The sequence below is a fragment of the Salmo trutta genome, chromosome 21 (assembly GCF_901001165.1).
Source record: "Salmo trutta chromosome 21, fSalTru1.1, whole genome shotgun sequence".
Lineage (NCBI taxonomy): Eukaryota > Metazoa > Chordata > Actinopteri > Salmoniformes > Salmonidae > Salmo > Salmo trutta.
This window is the reverse complement of record NC_042977.1, coordinates 6,145,302-6,165,953: the sequence shown is the minus strand read 5'-3', so window position 1 is coordinate 6,165,953 and position 20,652 is coordinate 6,145,302. Positions and strand designations below refer to the sequence as shown.

Sequence of the window (20,652 nt, the reverse complement as noted above, 5' to 3'; positions counted from 1 at the left end):
TCCTGAGGTTGAAGAGGCGCTGTTGATCTACGGACTATTTCTAATATATCACAAAAGCATGACAAAATAGTTGTGTTGATTTTAGATTTTGACCAGCGTATTTCTATAGTTCTAGATTTGATCATGGTTTGGTGTGGACGAGTGGGAAGTAAGTTGTTGTTATTATTATAATAGTCATATGGAGATGACAATGTTCTGGTGGTGTATGAAAAAGTAAGTCCCTTTAAAAATATATATAATAATAATAATTATGTTTTATTGAACTGCAGTTGTAACGCATGTCGGGACTACTTTGGTTGGTTGGGACTGTGTAACAGGTTCGCTATGGACGTCAGAACCGCAACTGTTCATTCGGATCAAATGTAACTGGGTGATATTGAGACTAACAAATGGGGCCTCTTCATTGTGTTTTCTAATACTTGTGTGCAACGAATGGTCTGTAGGATGTAAATGAGGGATGAACATGGATAAATGAAGTTAATGAAAAGTGTTATATATTTTTGTCTTTCACTAGAATGGCTTTTCCAGTGTCCAGAACTAAGCAATGCACGTTGGATCGTCTATTTTCTACTTGGTCTCTTCGTTTTGTCTTTGGTACTTTACTTATGACATTCAGAGAGGAATTTGTAATTCCTTAAGTGAGTTTCCACCATTGCGTTGACAATAAAACAAGTTTTCCAGTGGGGAATTGCTAGACACCAGTCTAGTTAAATTAGATGTATTGTCAGTTCCATAGTACAGTGAGTGTATTGCTATGAAATAGACAAGTGGATACAGTTAATCTGAGAACCTTTTGTTTTCTCAGTGGCATTTGAAATGGAACCCTGACCTAGGTTTTGCATGATTGAGGTAATGCGTTAAGTTATGCAGTGGACAAATTGCAAATTGGTGTTTGATACTGGACTTGCTGACAATGACCCATTTTATTTCAAGTTTTTGTCTCAAAGCGATACAAAAATTTGTAGACAGTCCATTACCTTTTTACACGACCCCAAACACTTGGACTTTGTAAGGTAGGCAGAAATGGCTTGTGGGATTTGTAATTGTGGTTTCACCCCAGTATTACTAGGTGTTTTGTCTTTGCTCTCAGTTTATGTAGCCGATCAGGAAGGGAATAGGGTAACGCCAAGGATTTACACTAGATGACTGATAGAGGGCGCTGTGATGAAGTTACCGTGCCTTCATCTTGGCACTCCCCAGGCAAAGCTAAATGCAATTGTTTTAAGGTCATACCAAGGATCATTTTACTATTTGATTTTGGCTTAAGACCCCTTGAAGTATGGAGAAAAAAAAGTAAATTATTTGATAGAAGAAAGAAATTGGGCCTTACTACTATTAGCCCATGCAAACACATTGTATAACATTCACAACATGAAACAGCTAGCCCCCCCCCCCCAAAAAAAATCTAAAGGAAGTTTGTTCTGAAGTGTCTGTCCTTTATCTGAAAGATCAGGATTTTTGTTTTCAAAAATGTTTACGTGCATCTAACCCCTTTCTTTTTTGGCACTAAACAGTGTCCGTATATACTTCCGTAAATTTTTTCAACTGGTACCAGGGGACCTTCAGACAAAGCTTGAGGCCAAAACAACCGACATGTACGTGTTCGCGAGAGTCATCTTTCCATAGAGGATTCATAATAGTATGTAGGCCAAACTGTTCGGATGCCACAGACAATTTTGTGAGAAGATCGATTTTCGGGATGTCTCATGGTCTGACAAACACGGCTCTAGCTCTCACCACGGATGCGGTGGATTGAGATGCATCCAATGTATAAATGACAGATTTTTATGGGGATGTTATTATGCTAATTAGATTTCTGCGGAGTTGTGGACAGACCTTACGGGGTTTATTAATGAATGCATTTGTAAGGATCCATGGGCTGTTCTGAATGCTTGTTGCAAGTCTTTACAAAGCACTATGCACAGGTGCTTGAGTGTTTGTATTTATTGGTATCACTCCTGGTACAGGGGATGTGTGGCTGTATGTGTATTATATCTGGGGAAAGACAAGTTTGGAGATTGTTTGTTTATATATATTGAAATGTCTATAAAAGCAACATGTCATTTTTGTTTTGTGAATTATGTACATTTTACATAAAGACAGTATGAGCAATTGTAATGATTTTTTAATGGAAAATTGCATGACTTAGTTTTGAATTTTGATGCATCAGAATTTAAAGGTGGACTATGCAGCTATCACTGCCATTTCCTGGTTGCAAATATTCTAATAGTTTGCCTAACTAATTTGTTAGTGACAAAACAAGCTAGTATATAGTGTAGAGAATCAATGTACCATTTAAACTGCTGAGAAATATATTTTCAGCTGTTTGAAACTGCTATGCAAAAACTGAAGAACGGGAAGCATAGAAATAGATCTACCGCGTCTTAGACTTGCTTTCAGTGAGTGATGGATCTGTAACACACATTTGTGAATTTGGTCAGGTTGCCCAAAAAGTTTTTTTGCAGATGTGTTCAGAAAGGGATACTTTTGCAATGTCAAATACTGAAGCTTAGTACATACAGGTACTAACAATTGTTTAGGGAAATCGACTATTGCCAAGGTTAGTGGGAAAAAGTATGGCTGTATTTTGTGGATCGTCCCTTCATAGAAATGTCTAATGCTGCGTTCATGCCCAAGTCGGAAGCTAGTAATTACCAGTCAAGTCAAATATCAGTTGGATGCATTTACGTTTTGTAGCATGTAATTTCCTTAGGTGACAGAGGTCCGCATGTGTGAAAAGTCAGAGCTCAGGGATGATGAGACTAGTTTCCCACTAATAAGTACACGTTCAAGTGCCACTTGGTTATGAACGCAGCATAAGTTATGGCTAGAAGTTGTGTACTATATGGAATAGGCTGCCATTTCGGTTGCAAACCTACCCCGTCAGTAACAGAGCTGAGCATACTTCTTACATTAAAGCTCTATAAATCCAGTACAATCAAATATACATCAATTAACGGTTGAAATCACACGAAGAATTCACGACAAAAAAGTGCATTTTATTTTAGAGGGTTTGACCGGATGTTTCAATGGAGGGAAAGCAGCAACAGTCCTCCCTCTGCACGGACTGTTAGACCCAACGACAAAAAAACGGCAAACTCCTCAATATGCCCCTCCCAGTCAAAAACTGTAGAAACCAGTCTTGTTCAAAAACATAAAAGCCTCAACCGCTTTAATTAGAAATTTCCTTAAGTTTAAAATAAGAAAATGTCGCAACAAGTTCATAATAAACACCTAGAAAGGCATTGAACGTGTAACAAAGCCCCTGTAAAAGATCTCGTTCCAGTTGAATAAAAGTGCTCCAGGTCAACAGGGGGAGCATGACTTTTCCATTCCTTTTATTTCGTCTCGCTTTCTCCAGTCTCATTTCTCCTTGTGAGAAAGAGGTGGGAGCGATTTGATGACGCCGGTGTAACTGCGCCTGACTCGCGAGGAGGTGTGTCCCGCACAGCCCCTCCTATTTGGGGGGGGGGGGGGGCTAGTCTGAGTCCGAGTCACTGCTGTCCTCTGAGGAAGAGCTGCTGGAGCCCTCGGATGGGTCGTCGTCATCATCATTCTAGAGGACAGAGACAGTAGAACATCTGGGTCAAATCCATTTTACTATTAGTGCTGTGTTTGGACTATTCGATTGGTTCCATTGTACTAGGCAATCAGATCACTCAAAATGCAAACTCAGGTAAACTAAGCACACCTCAAATACTTTAGAATATTTTGCTTATGTATTTGACCCAAGTCTACACTAAAGCATAGTGCCGTTTACCTCATCGTCGCTGTCGGAGCTGCCGGACGATTCTTCATCATCAGAGTCTGACGAGTCCGTCTTATCATCCTCGTCCGAGTCGGACGTATCCTGCTGGAGAGCACAGGGTCACGCCTTTACCGCAAACTCACACGTTTACAGAATGGGACACAGGCGTGCACGGCCTACACACTTATAACAGCACATGGAATACACAATTACAGGACAAACACGATAGCATAACAAATACCACGCACACAAACACCCTAAGATAACAGGTTAAAACACACAAACTAAAAACATACTGACGTAAAAGCATGTAAGAGTAACCAGTGTCATACTCCAACTGCCGCAGACTGAGCCTTAATCACAGTAGGGACTACTAAAGCTCAGAGGAATCCAAGTCTTGATGATCTACCTTAACTCAGGGTTTCCCAAACTCAGTACTGGGAGCCCCCTGACATTTTGGGTTTTGCCCTAGCACTACACAGCTGATTCAAATAATTATACTGTTTAGTGCCCGGGGGGGCCCCTGGACCGAGTTTGGGAACCCCTGCTTTAACTTATCCTAAACCATTAAAATTGCAGGAGCCCACACACACAGCCCAGGGTACCACAGTCTGACCACCACCCATGCCGCTGCCTGTGTGTAAGTGAGTGAGTGTGACTAATGCTTGTGTGTGAAAGAGAAGCAGTCTAGCGAGAGCGGCGGAGTTACCTTGGCCCGGTACGCCATGGCCCGCTTGCCCCCTCCGACCCCTGCTGCTGCGGCTCTGGCACCTACCGCCTTCCCCTTCACTGTCGCCATCATACACACCTTGGCCCCCTGGGCGCCCCGCGCCTTGGTGGTGCTCCGCCGTTTCTGCATGGGGGGAGCAAGGGGGGGGGGGGGGGGGGCAATTGAGACGGGTGGAGGCGAGATTGGGAAGGAGGGAAAATTAGGAGGAGGATGGAAGAAGGTGGGTGGGTGGTGAGGGAGAGAACGAAGAGGGAAGAACAGGGCGGCAAAGATGGAGGGTGGGCAGCACACAAACACGGTTCAAGTTCAAAGCAATGATGATTAGTAGCTAGATGCTAATATGATTACATTTTTTCCCCCATTCAAATGCAGTAATGTTAAATGCCCGCTTGTGCATACAGATAGTCACTATCGCAGTCACATCAGGCTACAAAGACAGAACAAGGCAATTTAATTTCATCTAAATGAAATATATTTGGTGTCAGCTTTTAGTACTCCAGCTGCAGAGAAGAGAGTAGCTGTAGCTATGGCATATGAAGGATGTGAATGGGGAATACAACTATTATAGCATTAGTGTTAGGGGTTATACCAGGAGTATGACAGGTTATAGCAGAAGTGTGAAGTTCTACAGCTGCACCATCAAGAGCATCCTGACTGGTTGCATCACTGCCTGGTATGGCAACTGCTCGGCCTCCGACCGCAAGGCACTACAGAGGGTAGTGCGTACAGCCCAGTACATCACTGGGGCCAAGCTTCCTGCCATCCAGGACCTCTATACCAGGCGGTGTCAGAAGAAGGCCCTAAAAATGGTCAAAGACTCCAGCCACCCTAGTCATAGATTGTTCTCTCTGCTACCGCACTGCAAGCGGGACAGGAGCACCTAGTCTAGGTCCAAAAGGCTTCTTAACAGATTCTACCCCCAAGCCATAAGACTCCTGGGGCGGCAGGTAGCCTAGTGGTTAGAACGTTGGACCAGTAACCGAAAGGTCAGCTCGGGGATTTGATCCAGCAACAAGGTAGAAATCAGTTGTTCTGCCCCTGAGCAAGGCAGTTCCCCGGGTGCCGGAGAAGTAGTGGGTGTCGATTAAGACAGCCCCCCGCACATCTCTGATTCAGAGGGGTTGGGTTAAATGCAGGACACACATTTCAGTTGAAGGCATTCAGTTTTACAACTGACTAGGTATCCCCCTTTCCTGAACAGCTAATCAAAGGGCAACCCAGGCCATTTGCATTGAACCCCCCCCATCCCCCGCTCTTTTAGGCTGCTGCTACTCTGTCTACGCATAGTCACTTTAACTCTACCTACATGAACATATTACCTCAATTACCTCAACCTGTGCCCCCACACATTGACTATACCCCCTGTATATAGCATCGCTATTGTTATTTTACTGCTGCTGTTTAATTATTTGTTACTTTTATTTATCTATTTTTTACTTGACACTTATTTTTCTTAACTGCATTGTTGGTTAAGGGCTTGTAAGTAAGCCTTTCACTGTAAGGTCTACACCTGCTGTGTTCGGCGTATGTAACAAATACAATTTGATTTGAAAGGTTATAGCATGAATGCATGTTTGTGGCATTGTATATGAAGTACTATGTTGAATGAGGGTTGACTGGGATGTCAAGAACATATTTGAGAGAGTGCAACTCACTGTGGTGGAGAACTCTTTATAAACCGCTCGCTCCTGGGGAGAGAGAGACTGAAGGGGAAAAGAGAAAGAAAGATGAAAAAAATAGTAAGGGGGAAGAAATGACAAAATAAATTCTGTTAAGACTGATTTCTTCCAAAGCCTCTGATGTTAACATTTGATCTATCATTTCAACTGTTTAATGATTTTAGAAGAATACAACACAGGTTATAAGTTTGCGTCTTCTTTCAATGTCTCCTTATGCGATCTCTCATTCTGTTTGATATTTTAATGCTTATTTGATTATTTTCAGGCAAGGCGACCTTCGGTGTCCACTGTTCAGAAAGTTGCCTAACAAATAGTCATTCTTTGACCCCAAAGATTACCCTCCCTTACCTTGACCCAGGCCTCCAGCTCGGCCTTGTACTCAATCTGCAGCTCCTCCACCAGCTTCTTGTACTTGTCCTTGTGACTCTGGCTGAGCTTGTGCCAGCGCTTGCCGATCTCCACCATGCGCTCCTTCAGGCTGAAGTGGTTCAGCTCGCCGTTGGTCAGCAGCTCCTGGGAGAACATCTGGTAGCCGCTCCTGCAGAGAGAGAGAGAGGGAGAGAGCGACGGGGAGAATGGTTTAATTCAAGATTAATTACATCCACAGATCACTCAATACAAACTAAAGGTGTGAACATTTAAATTAAATGTAATACTTAACATTAAGAAAAAAAATCCCTAAACAGAATAAATTAAAAAAATAAAATCTATCTATCTATCTATCTATCTATCTATCTATATTTTTTTTTTTTTTAAATCACAGTGCAGTTATCACAAAATGACCACTAACAGGTCCCACTCCTCATCATAAAGGGGAATATTTAACAAAATAGGCCTACCTAACGCAACAATGCTGAAATATTAGTAAGAGGGGATATGCAGCATCTTTCAAATGATTTGCCACAGATACAAAGCGCCGATTACAGAAATGATTGCAGTTGATATGTGGCCAAATGAAGGACTGCCAAGCCCATTTGAGCCGCAACTCGCGCTACTGAAAGGTGCGTCTCTCATCAATATCACTGTTCACCATTACTCCCATTCCAACGGGGTGTTATTCTCTTTATAGTGGGAGTCGAGACATACAGCTAGCAGCATTAGAAAGCTACAATTCTTCCCCTTTTAACCAGTAAATACCCACATTTGGTGTTTGTTTTATTTTGCCCTGTGTTTCATTTGTGAGTTTAAACTTAGTGGGCAGGATTTTGTTAAACATGAAACAAAGTAGGCCCCTAGAATAATGAATACACAATTTGCCTCCATCAAAACAATGTTTTTGTTGCATATTTCAGTCTGGAACCTGTCTAAGGTTATGTGGGTTGTAACCTATTCTAAAAATGGCACACTATAGCAGTTTGCAAAAAATCCTAAAATAAACCTAGCCAAGACTGGTCAGATGGAAATTGAGTGAGAGAAATGTAAATGGAAGGAAAGGAGAATGTAGGGAGAAGAGAAACTGATCACTTGGCTGTTTACTCTTTGTTGCGAGTCGCTAATGCACACAATGAAATGGAAGGAAGTCAACGTGAATTAACGGTTGTCTTCAGGATAAAATGTCACCTGCCCAAAGCAGATTCCAGATGCCGCCCCCTAGCGGTCACACCAGGCAATATGATTTGACACGGAATTTAATGAAAATGTCTTATTTTAAAGATGCACTAAGCAGAAATCGCTCCGCCATTCCCTGGTTGCAAAAATTCTAATAGTTTGCCTAATTTCAGTTTATGTAACAAAACAAGCAAGTATAGTGTAGAGAATAATTGTGCCATCTAAACCACTGTAAAATATATTTTCCATAACCAAAAATATTGTATTTTTAGCTGGTGTACAAAACCGAAAGTAAAAGACATAAAAACTAAACTTCAAAACGGGAAGCTTAGAAATGGCGCACATAGAACAGATTTACCGCTTTTTGGACTTGCTTTCAATGAGAAGTGTGAATCTGGTGGGGTCGCCCAAAAAGTTACATATTGCAGCTTTAAACAATAAAAAATAATTGCAGTTTAAATGTTGTCCATTTGTCGCATCCCTGATACAAACTGCAATCCATGACCAAAGGAATGGTATAGGTCCATCTAAATACACTGAACAAAAATATGAAAACGCAACATGTAAAGTGTCCCATGTTTCATGAGCTAAAATAAAAGATCCCAGAAATGTTCCATATGCACAAAAAGCTTATTTCTCTAAAAATTGTATTTTATTTAACTAGGCAAGTTAGTTAAGAACAAATTCTTATTTACAATGACGGGCTACCAAAAGGCCTCCTGCGAGGGAGGGGGGATAATTTCCTTTGCAAATATAGGACAATAAAAAGCCACTCTAAATTGTCCAGTTTTGTCACACAGCACAGATGTCTCTAGTTGAGGGAGTGTGCAATTGGCATGCTGACTGCAGGAATGTCCACCAGAACCGCTGCCAGAGAATTGATATTAATTCAAGCCGCCTCCAACATAATTTTACAGAATTTGGCGTTCAACCGGCCTCTCAACCGCAGATTACGTGTACAGTATGGCGTCGTGTGGGCGAGCGGTTTGCTGATGTCAACGTTGTGAACAAAGTGCCCCATGATGGCGGCGGGGTCATGGTAAGGGCCGGCATAAGCTACAGACGAACACAATTGCATTTTTATCAATGGCAATTTCAATGCACAGAGATACCATGACGAGATCCTGAGGCCCATTGTCGTGCCATTCATCCGCCGCCATCACCTCATGTTACAGCATGATAATAAACGGCCCCTTGTCACAAGGATCGGTACACAATTCCTGGAAGCTGAAAATATCCCAGTTCTTCCATGGCCTGCATACCCACCAGACATGTCACCCATTGAGCATGTTTGGGATGCTCTGGATCGACAGTGTGTTCCAGTTCCCTCCAATATCCAGCAACTTCGCATAGCCATTAAAGAGTAGTGGGACAACATTCCACAGGCCACAATCAACAGCCTGTTCAACTCTATGCGAAGGAGATGTGTCGCACTGCATGAGGCAAATGTTGGTCACCCCAGATACTGACTGGATAAAAACATATTTAAGGTATCTGTGACCAACAGATGTATATCTGTATTCCCAGTCATTTGAAATCCATAAATTAGGGCCCCATTTATTATTTCAATTGACTGATTTCCTTATATGAACTGTCACTCAATAAAGTCTGAAATTGTCGCATGTTGCGTTTATTTTTGTCCAGTATACATATTTACAGTGCCTTCAGAAAGTATTCACACCCCTTGACTTTTTCCACATTTGGTTGTGTTACAAAGTGGGATTAAAATGGATTTAATTGTAATATTTGGTCAACAATCTACACAAGTATTTTGTGTAGATTGTTGACCAAATATTACAATTAAATCCATTTAATCCCACTTTGTAACACAACCAAATGTGGAAAAAGTCAAGGGGTGTGAATACTTTCTGAAGGCACTGTAAATATGTATACTGGACAAAAATAAACATGCTCAATGGGTGACCCATCCTTCAACTCTAACTGTTTTAAAGTCACCTTTGACCTCATGGTGAAATCCCTGAGCGGTTTCCTTCCTCTCCGACAACGGAGTTAGGAAGGACGCCTGTATCTTTGCATTGACTAAGTTAATTGATACACCATCCAAAGTGAAATTAATAACTTCACCATGGTCAAAGGGATATTCAATGTCTGCTTTTTTTTATTTGTACCCATTTACCAATAGGTGCCCTTCTTTGCAAGGCATTGGAAAACCTCCCTGTTCTTTGTGTTTGAAATTCACTGCTCGACTGAGGGATCTTACAGATAATTTTATGTGTGGGGTACAGAGATGAAGTCGTCATTCAAAAATCATGTTAAACACTATTATTGCATACAGAGTGAGTTCATGCAACTTATTTAGCATATTTTTACTCCTGAACTTATTTAGGCTTGCAATAACTTATTGACTTAAGGGTTGAATACTTATTAACTCAAGACATATCAACTTTTCATTTTGAAAAACATAAAACCACTTTGACATTTTGTGCTATTGTGTGTAAGCCAGTGAACAAAAACTCAAAACATTTTAAATTCAGGCTGTAACACCAAAATGTGTAAAAAGTCAAGGGGTGTGAATACTTTCTGAAGGCACTATATAAATTGATAAAAAGGACATACAAGGGACCTACACAATTAGCAACACACAAAAGTAAGTGAATCTAAGAGCTTCTAGACATAAAATGCCTGAATAAGGCGGTGAACGACATGAAAAATGAGCAAAACAATGATAGTGACAGGGTGTGGAAAAATAAGAAAATAAGACATTTGGGGAAAAGGGACTGAGCAAAGAGACAGAAAATGAAAAAGAACACGGGCCAGGATAAGCCAAGAAAAGAAACCATATGATAAAAAGACACCAGTAATAGCAATAACACTCAAAAGAGCCGGCGTGTGGATACTCACACTGGTGGCTTCTTGGGCTCCCCTTCAAACTTGGGTTTCCTCTGGCCTGCTCCTGACTGGGGCGTTCTAGACTCCAACAATTCCCTCTGTGGGACAAGAACTGTCATTACACCACAAGCGCACACACACACACACACACACACACACACACACACACACACACACACACACACACACACACACACACACACACACACACACACACACACACCTGGGTGTACTGGACATGTCAAATACTTGGAATACTATCCCAAGGGTTCCATTGTATCGGGAAAATTAAATCAAGTATTTGACCCAGGTGAGCAATATGGTTAATGGTATGGCTCATGAAAATTACACACAGGGACAGTTGAATGGATAATCAATAGAAATACACATTACATACTTTTTTTTACCCCTTTTTCTCCCCAATTCCATGTCATCCAATTGGTAGTTACAGTCTTGTCTCATCGCTGCAACTCCCGTACGGACTCGGGAGAGGCGAAGGTCGAGAGCCATGCGTCCTCCGAAACACAACCCAACCAAGCCACACCGCTTCTTGACACAATACCTGCTTAACCCGGAAGCCAGTCACACCAATGTGTCGGAGGAAACACTGTACACCTGGCGACCGTGTCAGCGTGCTTGCGCCAGGCCCGCCACAGGAGTCGCCAGAGTGCGATGGGACAAGGACATCCTTGCCGGCCAAACCCTCCCCTAACCCAGACGAAGCTGGGCTAATTGTGCGCCACCCCATGGGTCTCCAGGTCACGGCCGGCTGCGACAGACCCTGGACTCGAACCAGGATCTCTAGTAGCACAGCTAGCAACTGCGATGCAGTGCCTTAAACCACTGTGCCACTCGGGAGGCCCTCACATTACATACTTCAACAGTGTGCAAACAGTGACATCCAGCAAACAAACACACAAATGTCAAGACTCTGGTACAATGGCAGAAAGCAGAAGAAACAAAGAAGAACGAGAAAAACTGAGATCACTCAAATGCATTCAGACGGGATGGATCCACCAACTCCACTCTCCGTCGGGGGTAGCTTGGAGGAGGGTGTGCGACCAAGAGGGATGGTGGAGAGAGAGGAAAGAGAAGGGGCAGGGGGTGGGGAGGGCAACCAACATTTTGACATTTCTTCAGCACAACCGAAGAAGACAGCGGTCAAAACGTCTGGTCACTGACCACGGGCCGGTACTGAACCTCGTATCGCTTCTGGTCATCAGCCGCCTTCTTGATCCACGGGATCTTCTCCTTCTTCTCCATGGCCTTCCAAGCAGACTCCATGGCACTCTGGGCCTTCTTGCGGTCACTCTGTAACCACAAGACACGGGACACAGAATTGTTATCCCACCTTAGCTCTGTATGGATTAAAGCGCATCCCTAGATGCAGTACGGCAGGGGTCTTCAACTGGCGGCCCGAGGCCACAACTGGCCCACGAGCCAATCTGATTTGACCCACCAAGGTATACCGTGTTTCAATTTTTTTTTAAGTTATGTTGTTGGGAAAGATAACTACTTTAATATAAATGTGAAACACTAAAACCAAATAGAAAACTATAAAAATGTTTATGGACCTAGAGTTTATAAAAAAATGTTTTTATCTAGGGCTGTTTTGCGGACACAAAATGTTGCTCTCACCCTGTACTTGGCCAGGTAGTCTCCTATGATGCTCTGTTGCCACATCTCCTCGGCAGTCTTGGGCGTCTCAGGGATTTTGGTCCTCTTCTTGCCGTCGCGCTTCTCTTTCGCCGTCAGGCCAGCGTGCACCCAGTGCTCCAGCTCAGCTTCGCGACAGCACTCCTGAAGGAATGCAATAGAGACAAACCTGGCGTCAATGCAGGTGACATATACATTGTGTACTTAGTACACCTTTAAAACAGAGGAGGCTAGTGGGAGGATAAATAGGAGGACGTGCTCATTGTAATGGAATAAATGGAACAATATCAAACTATGTTTGAGACTGTTCCATTTTTCTATTACAATAAACCCGTCCTCCTATAGCTCCTTCCACCAGCCTCCACTGCTTTAAAATGTAAACGACCCACCCTCACTGTATCTTAACAGCTCAAACATCCCCATGATCCAACATATGAAATACTTAGTAAACCTTACTTGTGACTGACCAGGTGAAAAAAGCATTTACTGTAACTTAAAAAGCTATATCCCAACTTGCCAAGTGGCTGATAGGTGGTGACATACCTGTTGTAGTTTTGTGAGACCCACCTTGGCAGAGGGGGACTTGGCTCCATGCGGGCTGCCAGCAGCCCCCACGCCAAGCCGCGAGCCCCCCAGCTTCTCCTCCGTCATCACGCGGTCCCTCTCCTCCTCCGGGAGACTCTGGGGAAACAGAACCGACAGAGGCTTTCATAGACTTCCACTTCTAAAACTCAGGTCAGCTAAGCATGTGTAGTGTGATATGTACAGTACTACGGATATGGTTATATTCAGTTCTACTTACCTCTAGAAACCTCTGTAGGTCAATTTCATACTGCTTCTTTTTCTGTAGCCAGAAACACCAGCAGCAGGGTGAAAGAAAGAGCATTGCTCAGATTTGTGAATGACAAACTTTTATCATGACAGAAACCCTTTCAAACCTTCACAACACTTCTACAGCTATAAACAGGTATTTCTCTATATTTTCTGCAAGGTTTCCCAGAAGCAGCATGACATGGCAGCAAAAAACAAACAATTGAAACCAATAGAGGCCAAAATACTTGAAGCAGCTATTAAAAAGAAGCAGAGGACCTAGTCCAGGACTTGTTTATGAAATGAAAGAGGAAAATACTGGTGTTTCATTGCATTTCCTCATGAACAGAGCTGAACAAGACTGACCTGCTCGCAGCGTTTCTGAAACATGTCCTTCTCCTTCTGTGTCATCATCTTCCACTGCTTACTGCACAGCACCATGCGCTCCGTACTGGGAACATCCTTCATGTTCACCATCAGCTCGGCACAGTATAGGGAGTAACCGTTCCTGAAGACCGAAAACCATTAGCTCAGCGCCATAGAATTCAACTACACCACAGGTCTTTAAACCCCACAGAAACCAAGAGCTAACTTACTGTTTGCAAATAAATAAAGGATCTCCTACCCATAATCTCTGGATAAAAAAAATGAGGGCAAAAATCAATTTTGGTCTTTACAGAACTGCCTAGAGACCACAGGGGTCTGGCAGTGGTAGCGCTGCCGACACTGGACCACATATTTCCTGGCGACGGGGGGTTTGAGCGCCACCTCAGTCGCTTTTCTGTGCCCCTATACATTCTTCTACCCTCTCTCCACTTGCCCACTGGTCTTTCATTCAAATAATGTGACTCCGATCAAGCAACTTACGGCGGTGGTTTGGTTGGCCTGCCGTCAAACTTGTCCTTGAGCTGCCGCTCAGCTTTGGTGAGGACGGACTTGACGTGCTCTTCAGCATCTGGATGGGCCTCTTGGTAGACCTTCATACTACCCTGTAGAGAACCATAGATTCAATCAAACGTTTTGGTTGACAATGAGAAATGATGGACAATTTCCTCATCAAGACTTAATCTGTGAAATTGTAATCGATTGTGACTTTCGAAAAGGGATTAAATACTATTTATTTAGAATGTGCATGTTACTCTCTAGGCAGTGTATATCACACATGATGAAGTGGAAAATGTGCTGGTTTACTCTACCAGGAAAAGGTAGTAAAGGATTACCAAGTTGTGTCCTGATAAGGTGCTATACTATTGAATATTTACTCTTGACCCTTCACCTCTAACCTCTTACCGCATAGTCTTTCTGCAGCTCCAGGGCCTTGCTGATCCATTTTAGTCTCTTCTTGTCTGAGAGCTGGGACCACTGTCTTCTTAGAGCCTCCTTCAGCTCCTTTTGGCTCACCTGGTAACCCCAGAGAAAGGAAAGGCATTCATCATTCACCACAAAGGATTCCAACAGGGACATTTTCTTTTGAAGCACAACACTCAACAGTTCCAATCAGTGAAATCCCAGACTTAGCTGGATGGGTCCTCTGCAAACACTCACATCAGGGTGGAGCTTCATGTAGGTCTTCTTCTCATGGTTGTACCACAGCTGCTGGGGCGTCTTGGGCTTCTCAGGGAGGTCCGACTTCTTTCTCTCCTCTATCAACTCCGGGTGGTCCTCTCTGGACGTGAACAAGAGCAAAGACGTTATGGGTGGTATACACTTTCAACAAACAGATAGAGGAGTGATCACTTGCGTGTTTTTTCAAGGGAAATTAGTCAGCTTTGGAAAGTGTTGGTTATTATTCAGCAGAGGAAGTTAATTTGGCCACTGAACACTAAGTAACTTGTTAACCGGCTTGAACGAGACAGAAAATGCCACTCACTTGAATCGGGCCATATTCTTCTCAAAGGACTCCTTCTCTCGCTGAAACTCTGTGATGTACTTTTGCTGTGGGGAACAGAGAGTAACCCTCAGTCAATTAGCTATTAACTGAAAAACTAACAGAGCTGCTACAATTGAAGAAGTATAGCTGTACAGAAAGCTATCAAATCTGAAGCAAGAAAATTAAGTAATTAGTTCAGGTAAGTGTATTCACAAACCACTCAGTTTTCTATACAGTGATGTCATGTTTAGATGCGAGAGCGGCTTTGAATTAAATAAAGATTATCCCAAAGGCATAATGAAAGAGCATGGCAGAGTTGACCATCACCTTTTTCTTGTCTGGGAGCTCCTTGTATTTCTTGGACAGAATCTTGGTGAGGTCAAGGTTGCTCATCTCCGGGTGGATCTTGGCGTACTTAGCTCGCTTCTCCATAAAGAACCGGAAATACGGTGTAAGGGGTTTCTTTGGGAAGTCTGGGTGTGTCTAATAGGGTGGAAAACAGAATAATTGTCATTCATATGGTAGCAGGCGTGAGATTGGCAACAGTATTGTGAATGATCAAGTCTTCTCCTCCAAATAACCCTAGTATTTCATGGAATGTCATGAGTACAAGGTATAATCTGAGTCTTTACCTTCAATTTCTTCCCTTTGTAAGGGTTCTTCACAAACTCAATGACGTCAACTATGAGCTCTGTCATAGTCCTAAACTTCCGCACCTGAAGACAGTATCAAATAGATAAAAAATGGAAATTCTGTTGTAAACATTTTCATAGTGCCATTTTGCCAGTAGATAGAGACCACAGACATTTTTTTCTGCAATTTCTGTGACACTCTTCCCTCCACAGATTCAACACAGAAAATAGATGTTCTGCTTTTGTGATTGGCTGAAATTGTGATTGGCTAACCTCAGTAGACACCTTCGCCCACTTCTGTTTGCACATGTCGCCAGTAAAGTCTCCGAAGCAGACCTTCTCCCAGTCAAAGTGGGACTCTGTGGTTTTGTATTTCATGGCATCACCATCAGGCAACAGGCTCTGAATCCTCTCCAAAAGAGTGAGGCAGTCCTCCTTACTCCATGCATCCACAACTAAAACATAGACAAACACACAACCATCAAGCAACATCAAAGAGCATGTGTTTCATTTGTTAGGACTGGCCCCTTTAGTAGACACAATAAACCTCAAGCTGACCCTGGAATAGATAAACAACTGACAGACATACCTAAGTAAATGTCAAACACATTGATCTTTCAAAGTCAACCAGAATTCAACACAATATTACAAGATAAAAACATACTCCTATATCTAATTACATAAGCATGAAGGAAGGATACACCCAAATTGAAAAAATAAGAAATAATATAGAAGAAATAATATAGCTTGTGGTTGATGAATGGTAGTTTGATTATTTGGCCTACCTGGCTCAGTTTTTATCTGAATGGTCTGGGAGGCAGAGGGCACACTGCTGCTGCCGTTCATGGTGCAGCTCAACTGACCCGATTCCTACCACAAAATCAAATCAAGCTTTATTTGTCACATGTGCCGAATACGTGTAGACCTTGCCGTGAAATGCTTAACCTACAAGCCTTTAAGCAACAGTGCAGTTCAAGAAGAGTTAAGAAAACATTGACCAAATAAACTAAAGTAAAAAAAATATAAAAAAGTAACACAATAAAATAACAATAACGAGGCTATATACAGGGGGTACCGGTACAAGTCAGTGTGCAGGGTACAGGTTAGTTGAGGTAATTTGTACATGTAGGCAGATATTCCAATATGTAAAGATATTGATCTACACAAGATTTCTCAAATTCAAGAACTGACTTTTGACGTTCCAACCACGGGTTCTAATACGTTATCCTATGGTTATGTCCACGACTAAATATGTTCAAAAACATTGACACGGAGAGGGTGCACGTCGTGCCAATTATTCAGCTGTAGAAGGTGAAACGTCTTTACTACAAGTAGGCTAACCAATAGGCCATGCACAGTTGCCAGGGGGTGTTCCTAATGTTTGGTATAACAGGCGTCACTGTGCACACAGGTTTCCCCTTGGTCAACTTCAGACTATAGGCATACACTCTTAAAACGGCCATGATGCGTTATAAGCACAACCAAATGAAGAAACTCTTTGCACTGTCACTGACCGCGAAGAGACCTGGGACTGAGTCCCTGTCAGTCTGCCCTCCGAATTCGCTGCAAAGTTCTACTGCGTAGCCTAGGTGAACACCTTACATAGTCATAGTCTAGAACCCCTGTATATAGCCTTGTTAATTGTTATTTTATTGTTACTTTTTTTACTTTAGTTTATTTAGTAAATAATGTCCTATATGGACCTGCCCTCCAAATTTGCATCACTGCTATTTTGCAGCCCATTATACACCAAACCCAGACAAAACCTTCAGCAGCCCACTAAATTGAGTACCCATTACCTGTAAGATACAGTGGGCAAGGGACTGTAAATTAGACTATAGCATATCAGCATTATAGGCCTATCCAACGGCTGTGTGAGGAGTGAAGCAGGGATAATCTGCAAACGTGTCTGTGGGAAAAGAAGCAATTCAAGTCCACATGTCTGTGGAACTTGTTCAGTTTATGTCTCATTTGTTGAATCGTGTTATGTTCATACAAATATTTTCACAAGTTTGTTGACAGTGAGAGAATGTTTCTTTTTTTGCTGAGATATATATATATATATATATATATATATGATCACTGGTGACCAATGATCATAGAAATAATCACTGATCTGACATGACTTGGTAGCCTTGCATAAAATCTATTTTCACGCATCTATCGGTGATGTCTTCAAGGATGGGAGGAATGAAGGCTGCATAGGTTATCCCAAAACAGGGGCATCGTCTCCACAATCCTTCGACACAATCCGTGCATCAGGCTACATTCACAAGATAATACGTTTAGGCCTATTGGGCTACTTCATTGGAATTGTACGTAAAACACCATGTCATTAGGCAGATTTGTAAATGAACCATCCATTTCGACATATTGGCTAGGCCTAGCTGTTAGATTCTCTATGCAAGGTGTTGGCATATGCAGGGGATTGAGGATAACATTGTAGTGAATTTGAAGGGAAGCCTGTAGGGACTGATGCACACAACTCCATGTCTTCGCAGTCAGTGACAGTACCCTTCATTTTCAAAGGAATAAAGATAATTTTCTAAATTATCAAAACAATATCATAATCTCAATTTTACAGTGTAGAAAATGTATCAATTAAATACTGCTTTATATTATTCAATTTAAACAAGTGGATCAGAAAATAGAGAACTTAAGAAATTGAAACTAACATATCAAACCTGAGTGTATTAGATCATTAGACTAATAAGCGTTACATGGACCCTCGGCCCAAGTCCATCCTATCCATCCAACCTTTATCATATGAGAGAACAACATTGCGTAGCCTACTTCAGGGCAGTGGCACACAATATGATAATTGTAGGACCGATCAATGTATTGTTTCATCGTGTGGTTTTTCAATGGCAGCAGAACTATTTTTTATTGCAGATATGAAAATAAGGTCCTTATGCTTCCAGAACTGTACCGCAAGCGTGTGTTAATGTTCAGACCAAGCTACAGGGCTCTTAACATAACTCCCGTACAGAAGACACCTAGGTCCAATGACAATATGTAATGGCACGGAGTCATGATCAGGGGCTAGGGGCCGATTAGTTCCGCGGCCAAGCTGGCCTTTTTCTGCTTATTTTCATCAGGCCCCTGACCGAATGCCTAACTAACCGCGACTGGTTTGGTATATAGGCTAGCCTTGGTAGATAGCCTAGGCGGAGGGAGCGTTTTAGAGAAGGGAATAGAATGTTGGAACAGCTTTAACATTCCATGGCGGCGGGCTGAATCGAACTGCCAGAAAGTGCGCGACTACCCCCGCTCGGTGGCGCAGCTGTGCACCCGACCGAGGCGCCGCTTTCTCGGTGTATAGGCTAGTGTTATGGCCCGCTCACAAGGTCAAACTTCGGAACACACAACAGATCCTCCAAACTTATTCGAAAACATAGGCATACATTGCACACAAAAAAAACTTGCCACATGCATGCATTTCACATCTACCGATACATTTTGGGAATATCTTTTAACAGCCTAAAACTATGAAAATATATACAATGCTCATCATATACTGCATTCAAATATTTCGAGGGGCCGTGGCATTGTTAATGTAATGTACTTCTATTTTTGAGTCAAGGCTACTCATAGCCTTGTAAATTTGTCTTGGGAACACCGACCGTTTTCTGCTTTCTACCCCAGTAATGGCGCCCTACTCCGGCAGGAGTCAAAACGCAGCTTCCGCTGGCACGAAAAGTATTCTTACCAAAACACATTTTTGAAAATAATATATTATACAACGAAATGTTAAATAAAAAAACGCTCAGTCGACTTAATTTCTTATTAGCAGCCTGGATGTGTAGGACACGTGCATTTTGGTAGTATAATTCGTTATTTTGTGAAAAGTCGTTTTAATGGTATAATTTGGAGGAGATTGTACAATTAACTGTCAATGTGGTTTTATAAGCTACCAAAAAGAGTAAGTGCACATTTCAGAAACGCTTATAAAGTGAGGATTTCCTGAAAAACAGATACGCGAGCGGGCGCATCTGTTTGCTCTTGCCCCAAAGCTCTCACTGCAGAGCCGCCATGAGTGTTACAAAGACTGGGGGAGACACGACTTGAAAATCGCTTATAACGTCGTCAAAACACAACTTTTCACTCACCTTTCGTGACAGTTAGAAACCAGCGTTGATACTAAAAATCAAGGTATTCGTGTTAATTATTTTAGGGCTGTTTAAGTGTCTATTTTTCAGCCGTAAACACCAGGGAGTCAGGTTGAAACGGATCCGACAAAAGAAGCGTCTGTTTCGGTATGAAACCCCGCCCAGCGCCGCAGGGGGAGGAACTCCAAGGGAAAACATGCGAGAAAAAAGGAGACAAAGACGGCAGTATTTCATAAGAAATTGTTTGATTGTGGTTCTGTAATATCTTTAATGAATAACGCATTTAGTTTACACATTTTATCAATTTAAAATCATTTCAATATTTGTTGACAATTCATGATTGTATTTTATTCTTATAGTGATTATCAATAGTGTGTTATTATTTAAAATACGTAATTGTAACTAGACATTTATCTGCCACCCCCTTCATTTTAGCCAGAGTCCATGACGTGCTAAACCGATTAGCCTATCCTCGGAATAACAAGCCACAATGGGACTTGAGCGATCCAAGGATGGATGGAAAGTTTCATTCAAGGCTCGGATTCGAAAGGCAAGGGAAAATAAATGAAACGTTCAAGGAGCCTATAGCCTTATAGCAGTAGCAAGCCATATATTTGCATGCATGTGTCCTGATAATATCCAAGGTCTTGTTTGCTAATGCCTATTCTGAAATGACAACTCTAGACAATGGACATACTTCACTTTTTCCTCAGTAGGCTACCAACACCAATAGTCTGCAACTGCAGCCAGCAATTCAGGGCGTTCCTGCATGTGATCTTAGAGTCCCATTGTGTCACCTTTACGAGCACCCTCCCCCTTGGATCCTGCATGAACGCCCCCCCTCGAGCACCCAGTGCAACTGCAGCCCGCAATTCGGAGCATTCCTCTTGAGCATCCAATTGGTTCCTTCATGAGCACCCCCATGTCGACTATCCCATTGGTTTGTGCAAGAACACCCACCCTGATCGCCCCATTGTCCCCCCCTCCCCACAAGCACAACACTTTTGAATGTGGGTCAAA

At 42.4% G+C, this 20,652-nt stretch overlaps 1 protein-coding gene across 5 annotated transcripts; it reads right to left on the bottom strand.

The window, feature by feature from the left end:
- Nucleotides 1–2,978: 2,978 nt before the first annotated feature.
- On the bottom strand, nucleotides 2,979–19,802 carry LOC115156572 (nucleolar transcription factor 1). Of its 5 annotated transcripts, none has more exons than XM_029704038.1 (20): nucleotides 19,633–19,802; nucleotides 16,309–16,393; nucleotides 15,797–15,978; nucleotides 15,524–15,607; nucleotides 15,219–15,374; nucleotides 14,892–14,956; nucleotides 14,567–14,687; nucleotides 14,312–14,422; nucleotides 13,889–14,010; nucleotides 13,388–13,529; nucleotides 13,014–13,055; nucleotides 12,779–12,892; nucleotides 12,194–12,355; nucleotides 11,738–11,866; nucleotides 10,568–10,653; nucleotides 6,506–6,695; nucleotides 6,134–6,181; nucleotides 4,458–4,601; nucleotides 3,761–3,853; nucleotides 2,979–3,556 (listed from the first exon to the last, which is right to left on the bottom strand). In XM_029704038.1, exons 2-20 carry the CDS (start codon nucleotides 16,367–16,369, stop codon nucleotides 3,479–3,481), a joined length of 2,130 nt encoding a protein of 709 aa, XP_029559898.1. In that variant the 5' UTR covers nucleotides 16,370–16,393; nucleotides 19,633–19,802; the 3' UTR covers nucleotides 2,979–3,478. The 5 variants fall into 5 exon arrangements, with proteins under 5 accessions (XP_029559898.1, XP_029559896.1, XP_029559897.1 ...); XM_029704036.1 differs by having other exon boundaries at nucleotides 3,761–3,850; nucleotides 12,755–12,892; nucleotides 19,633–19,801; XM_029704037.1 differs by having other exon boundaries at nucleotides 11,756–11,866; nucleotides 12,755–12,892; nucleotides 19,633–19,801.
- Between the last annotated feature and the right edge of the window lie 850 nt (nucleotides 19,803–20,652).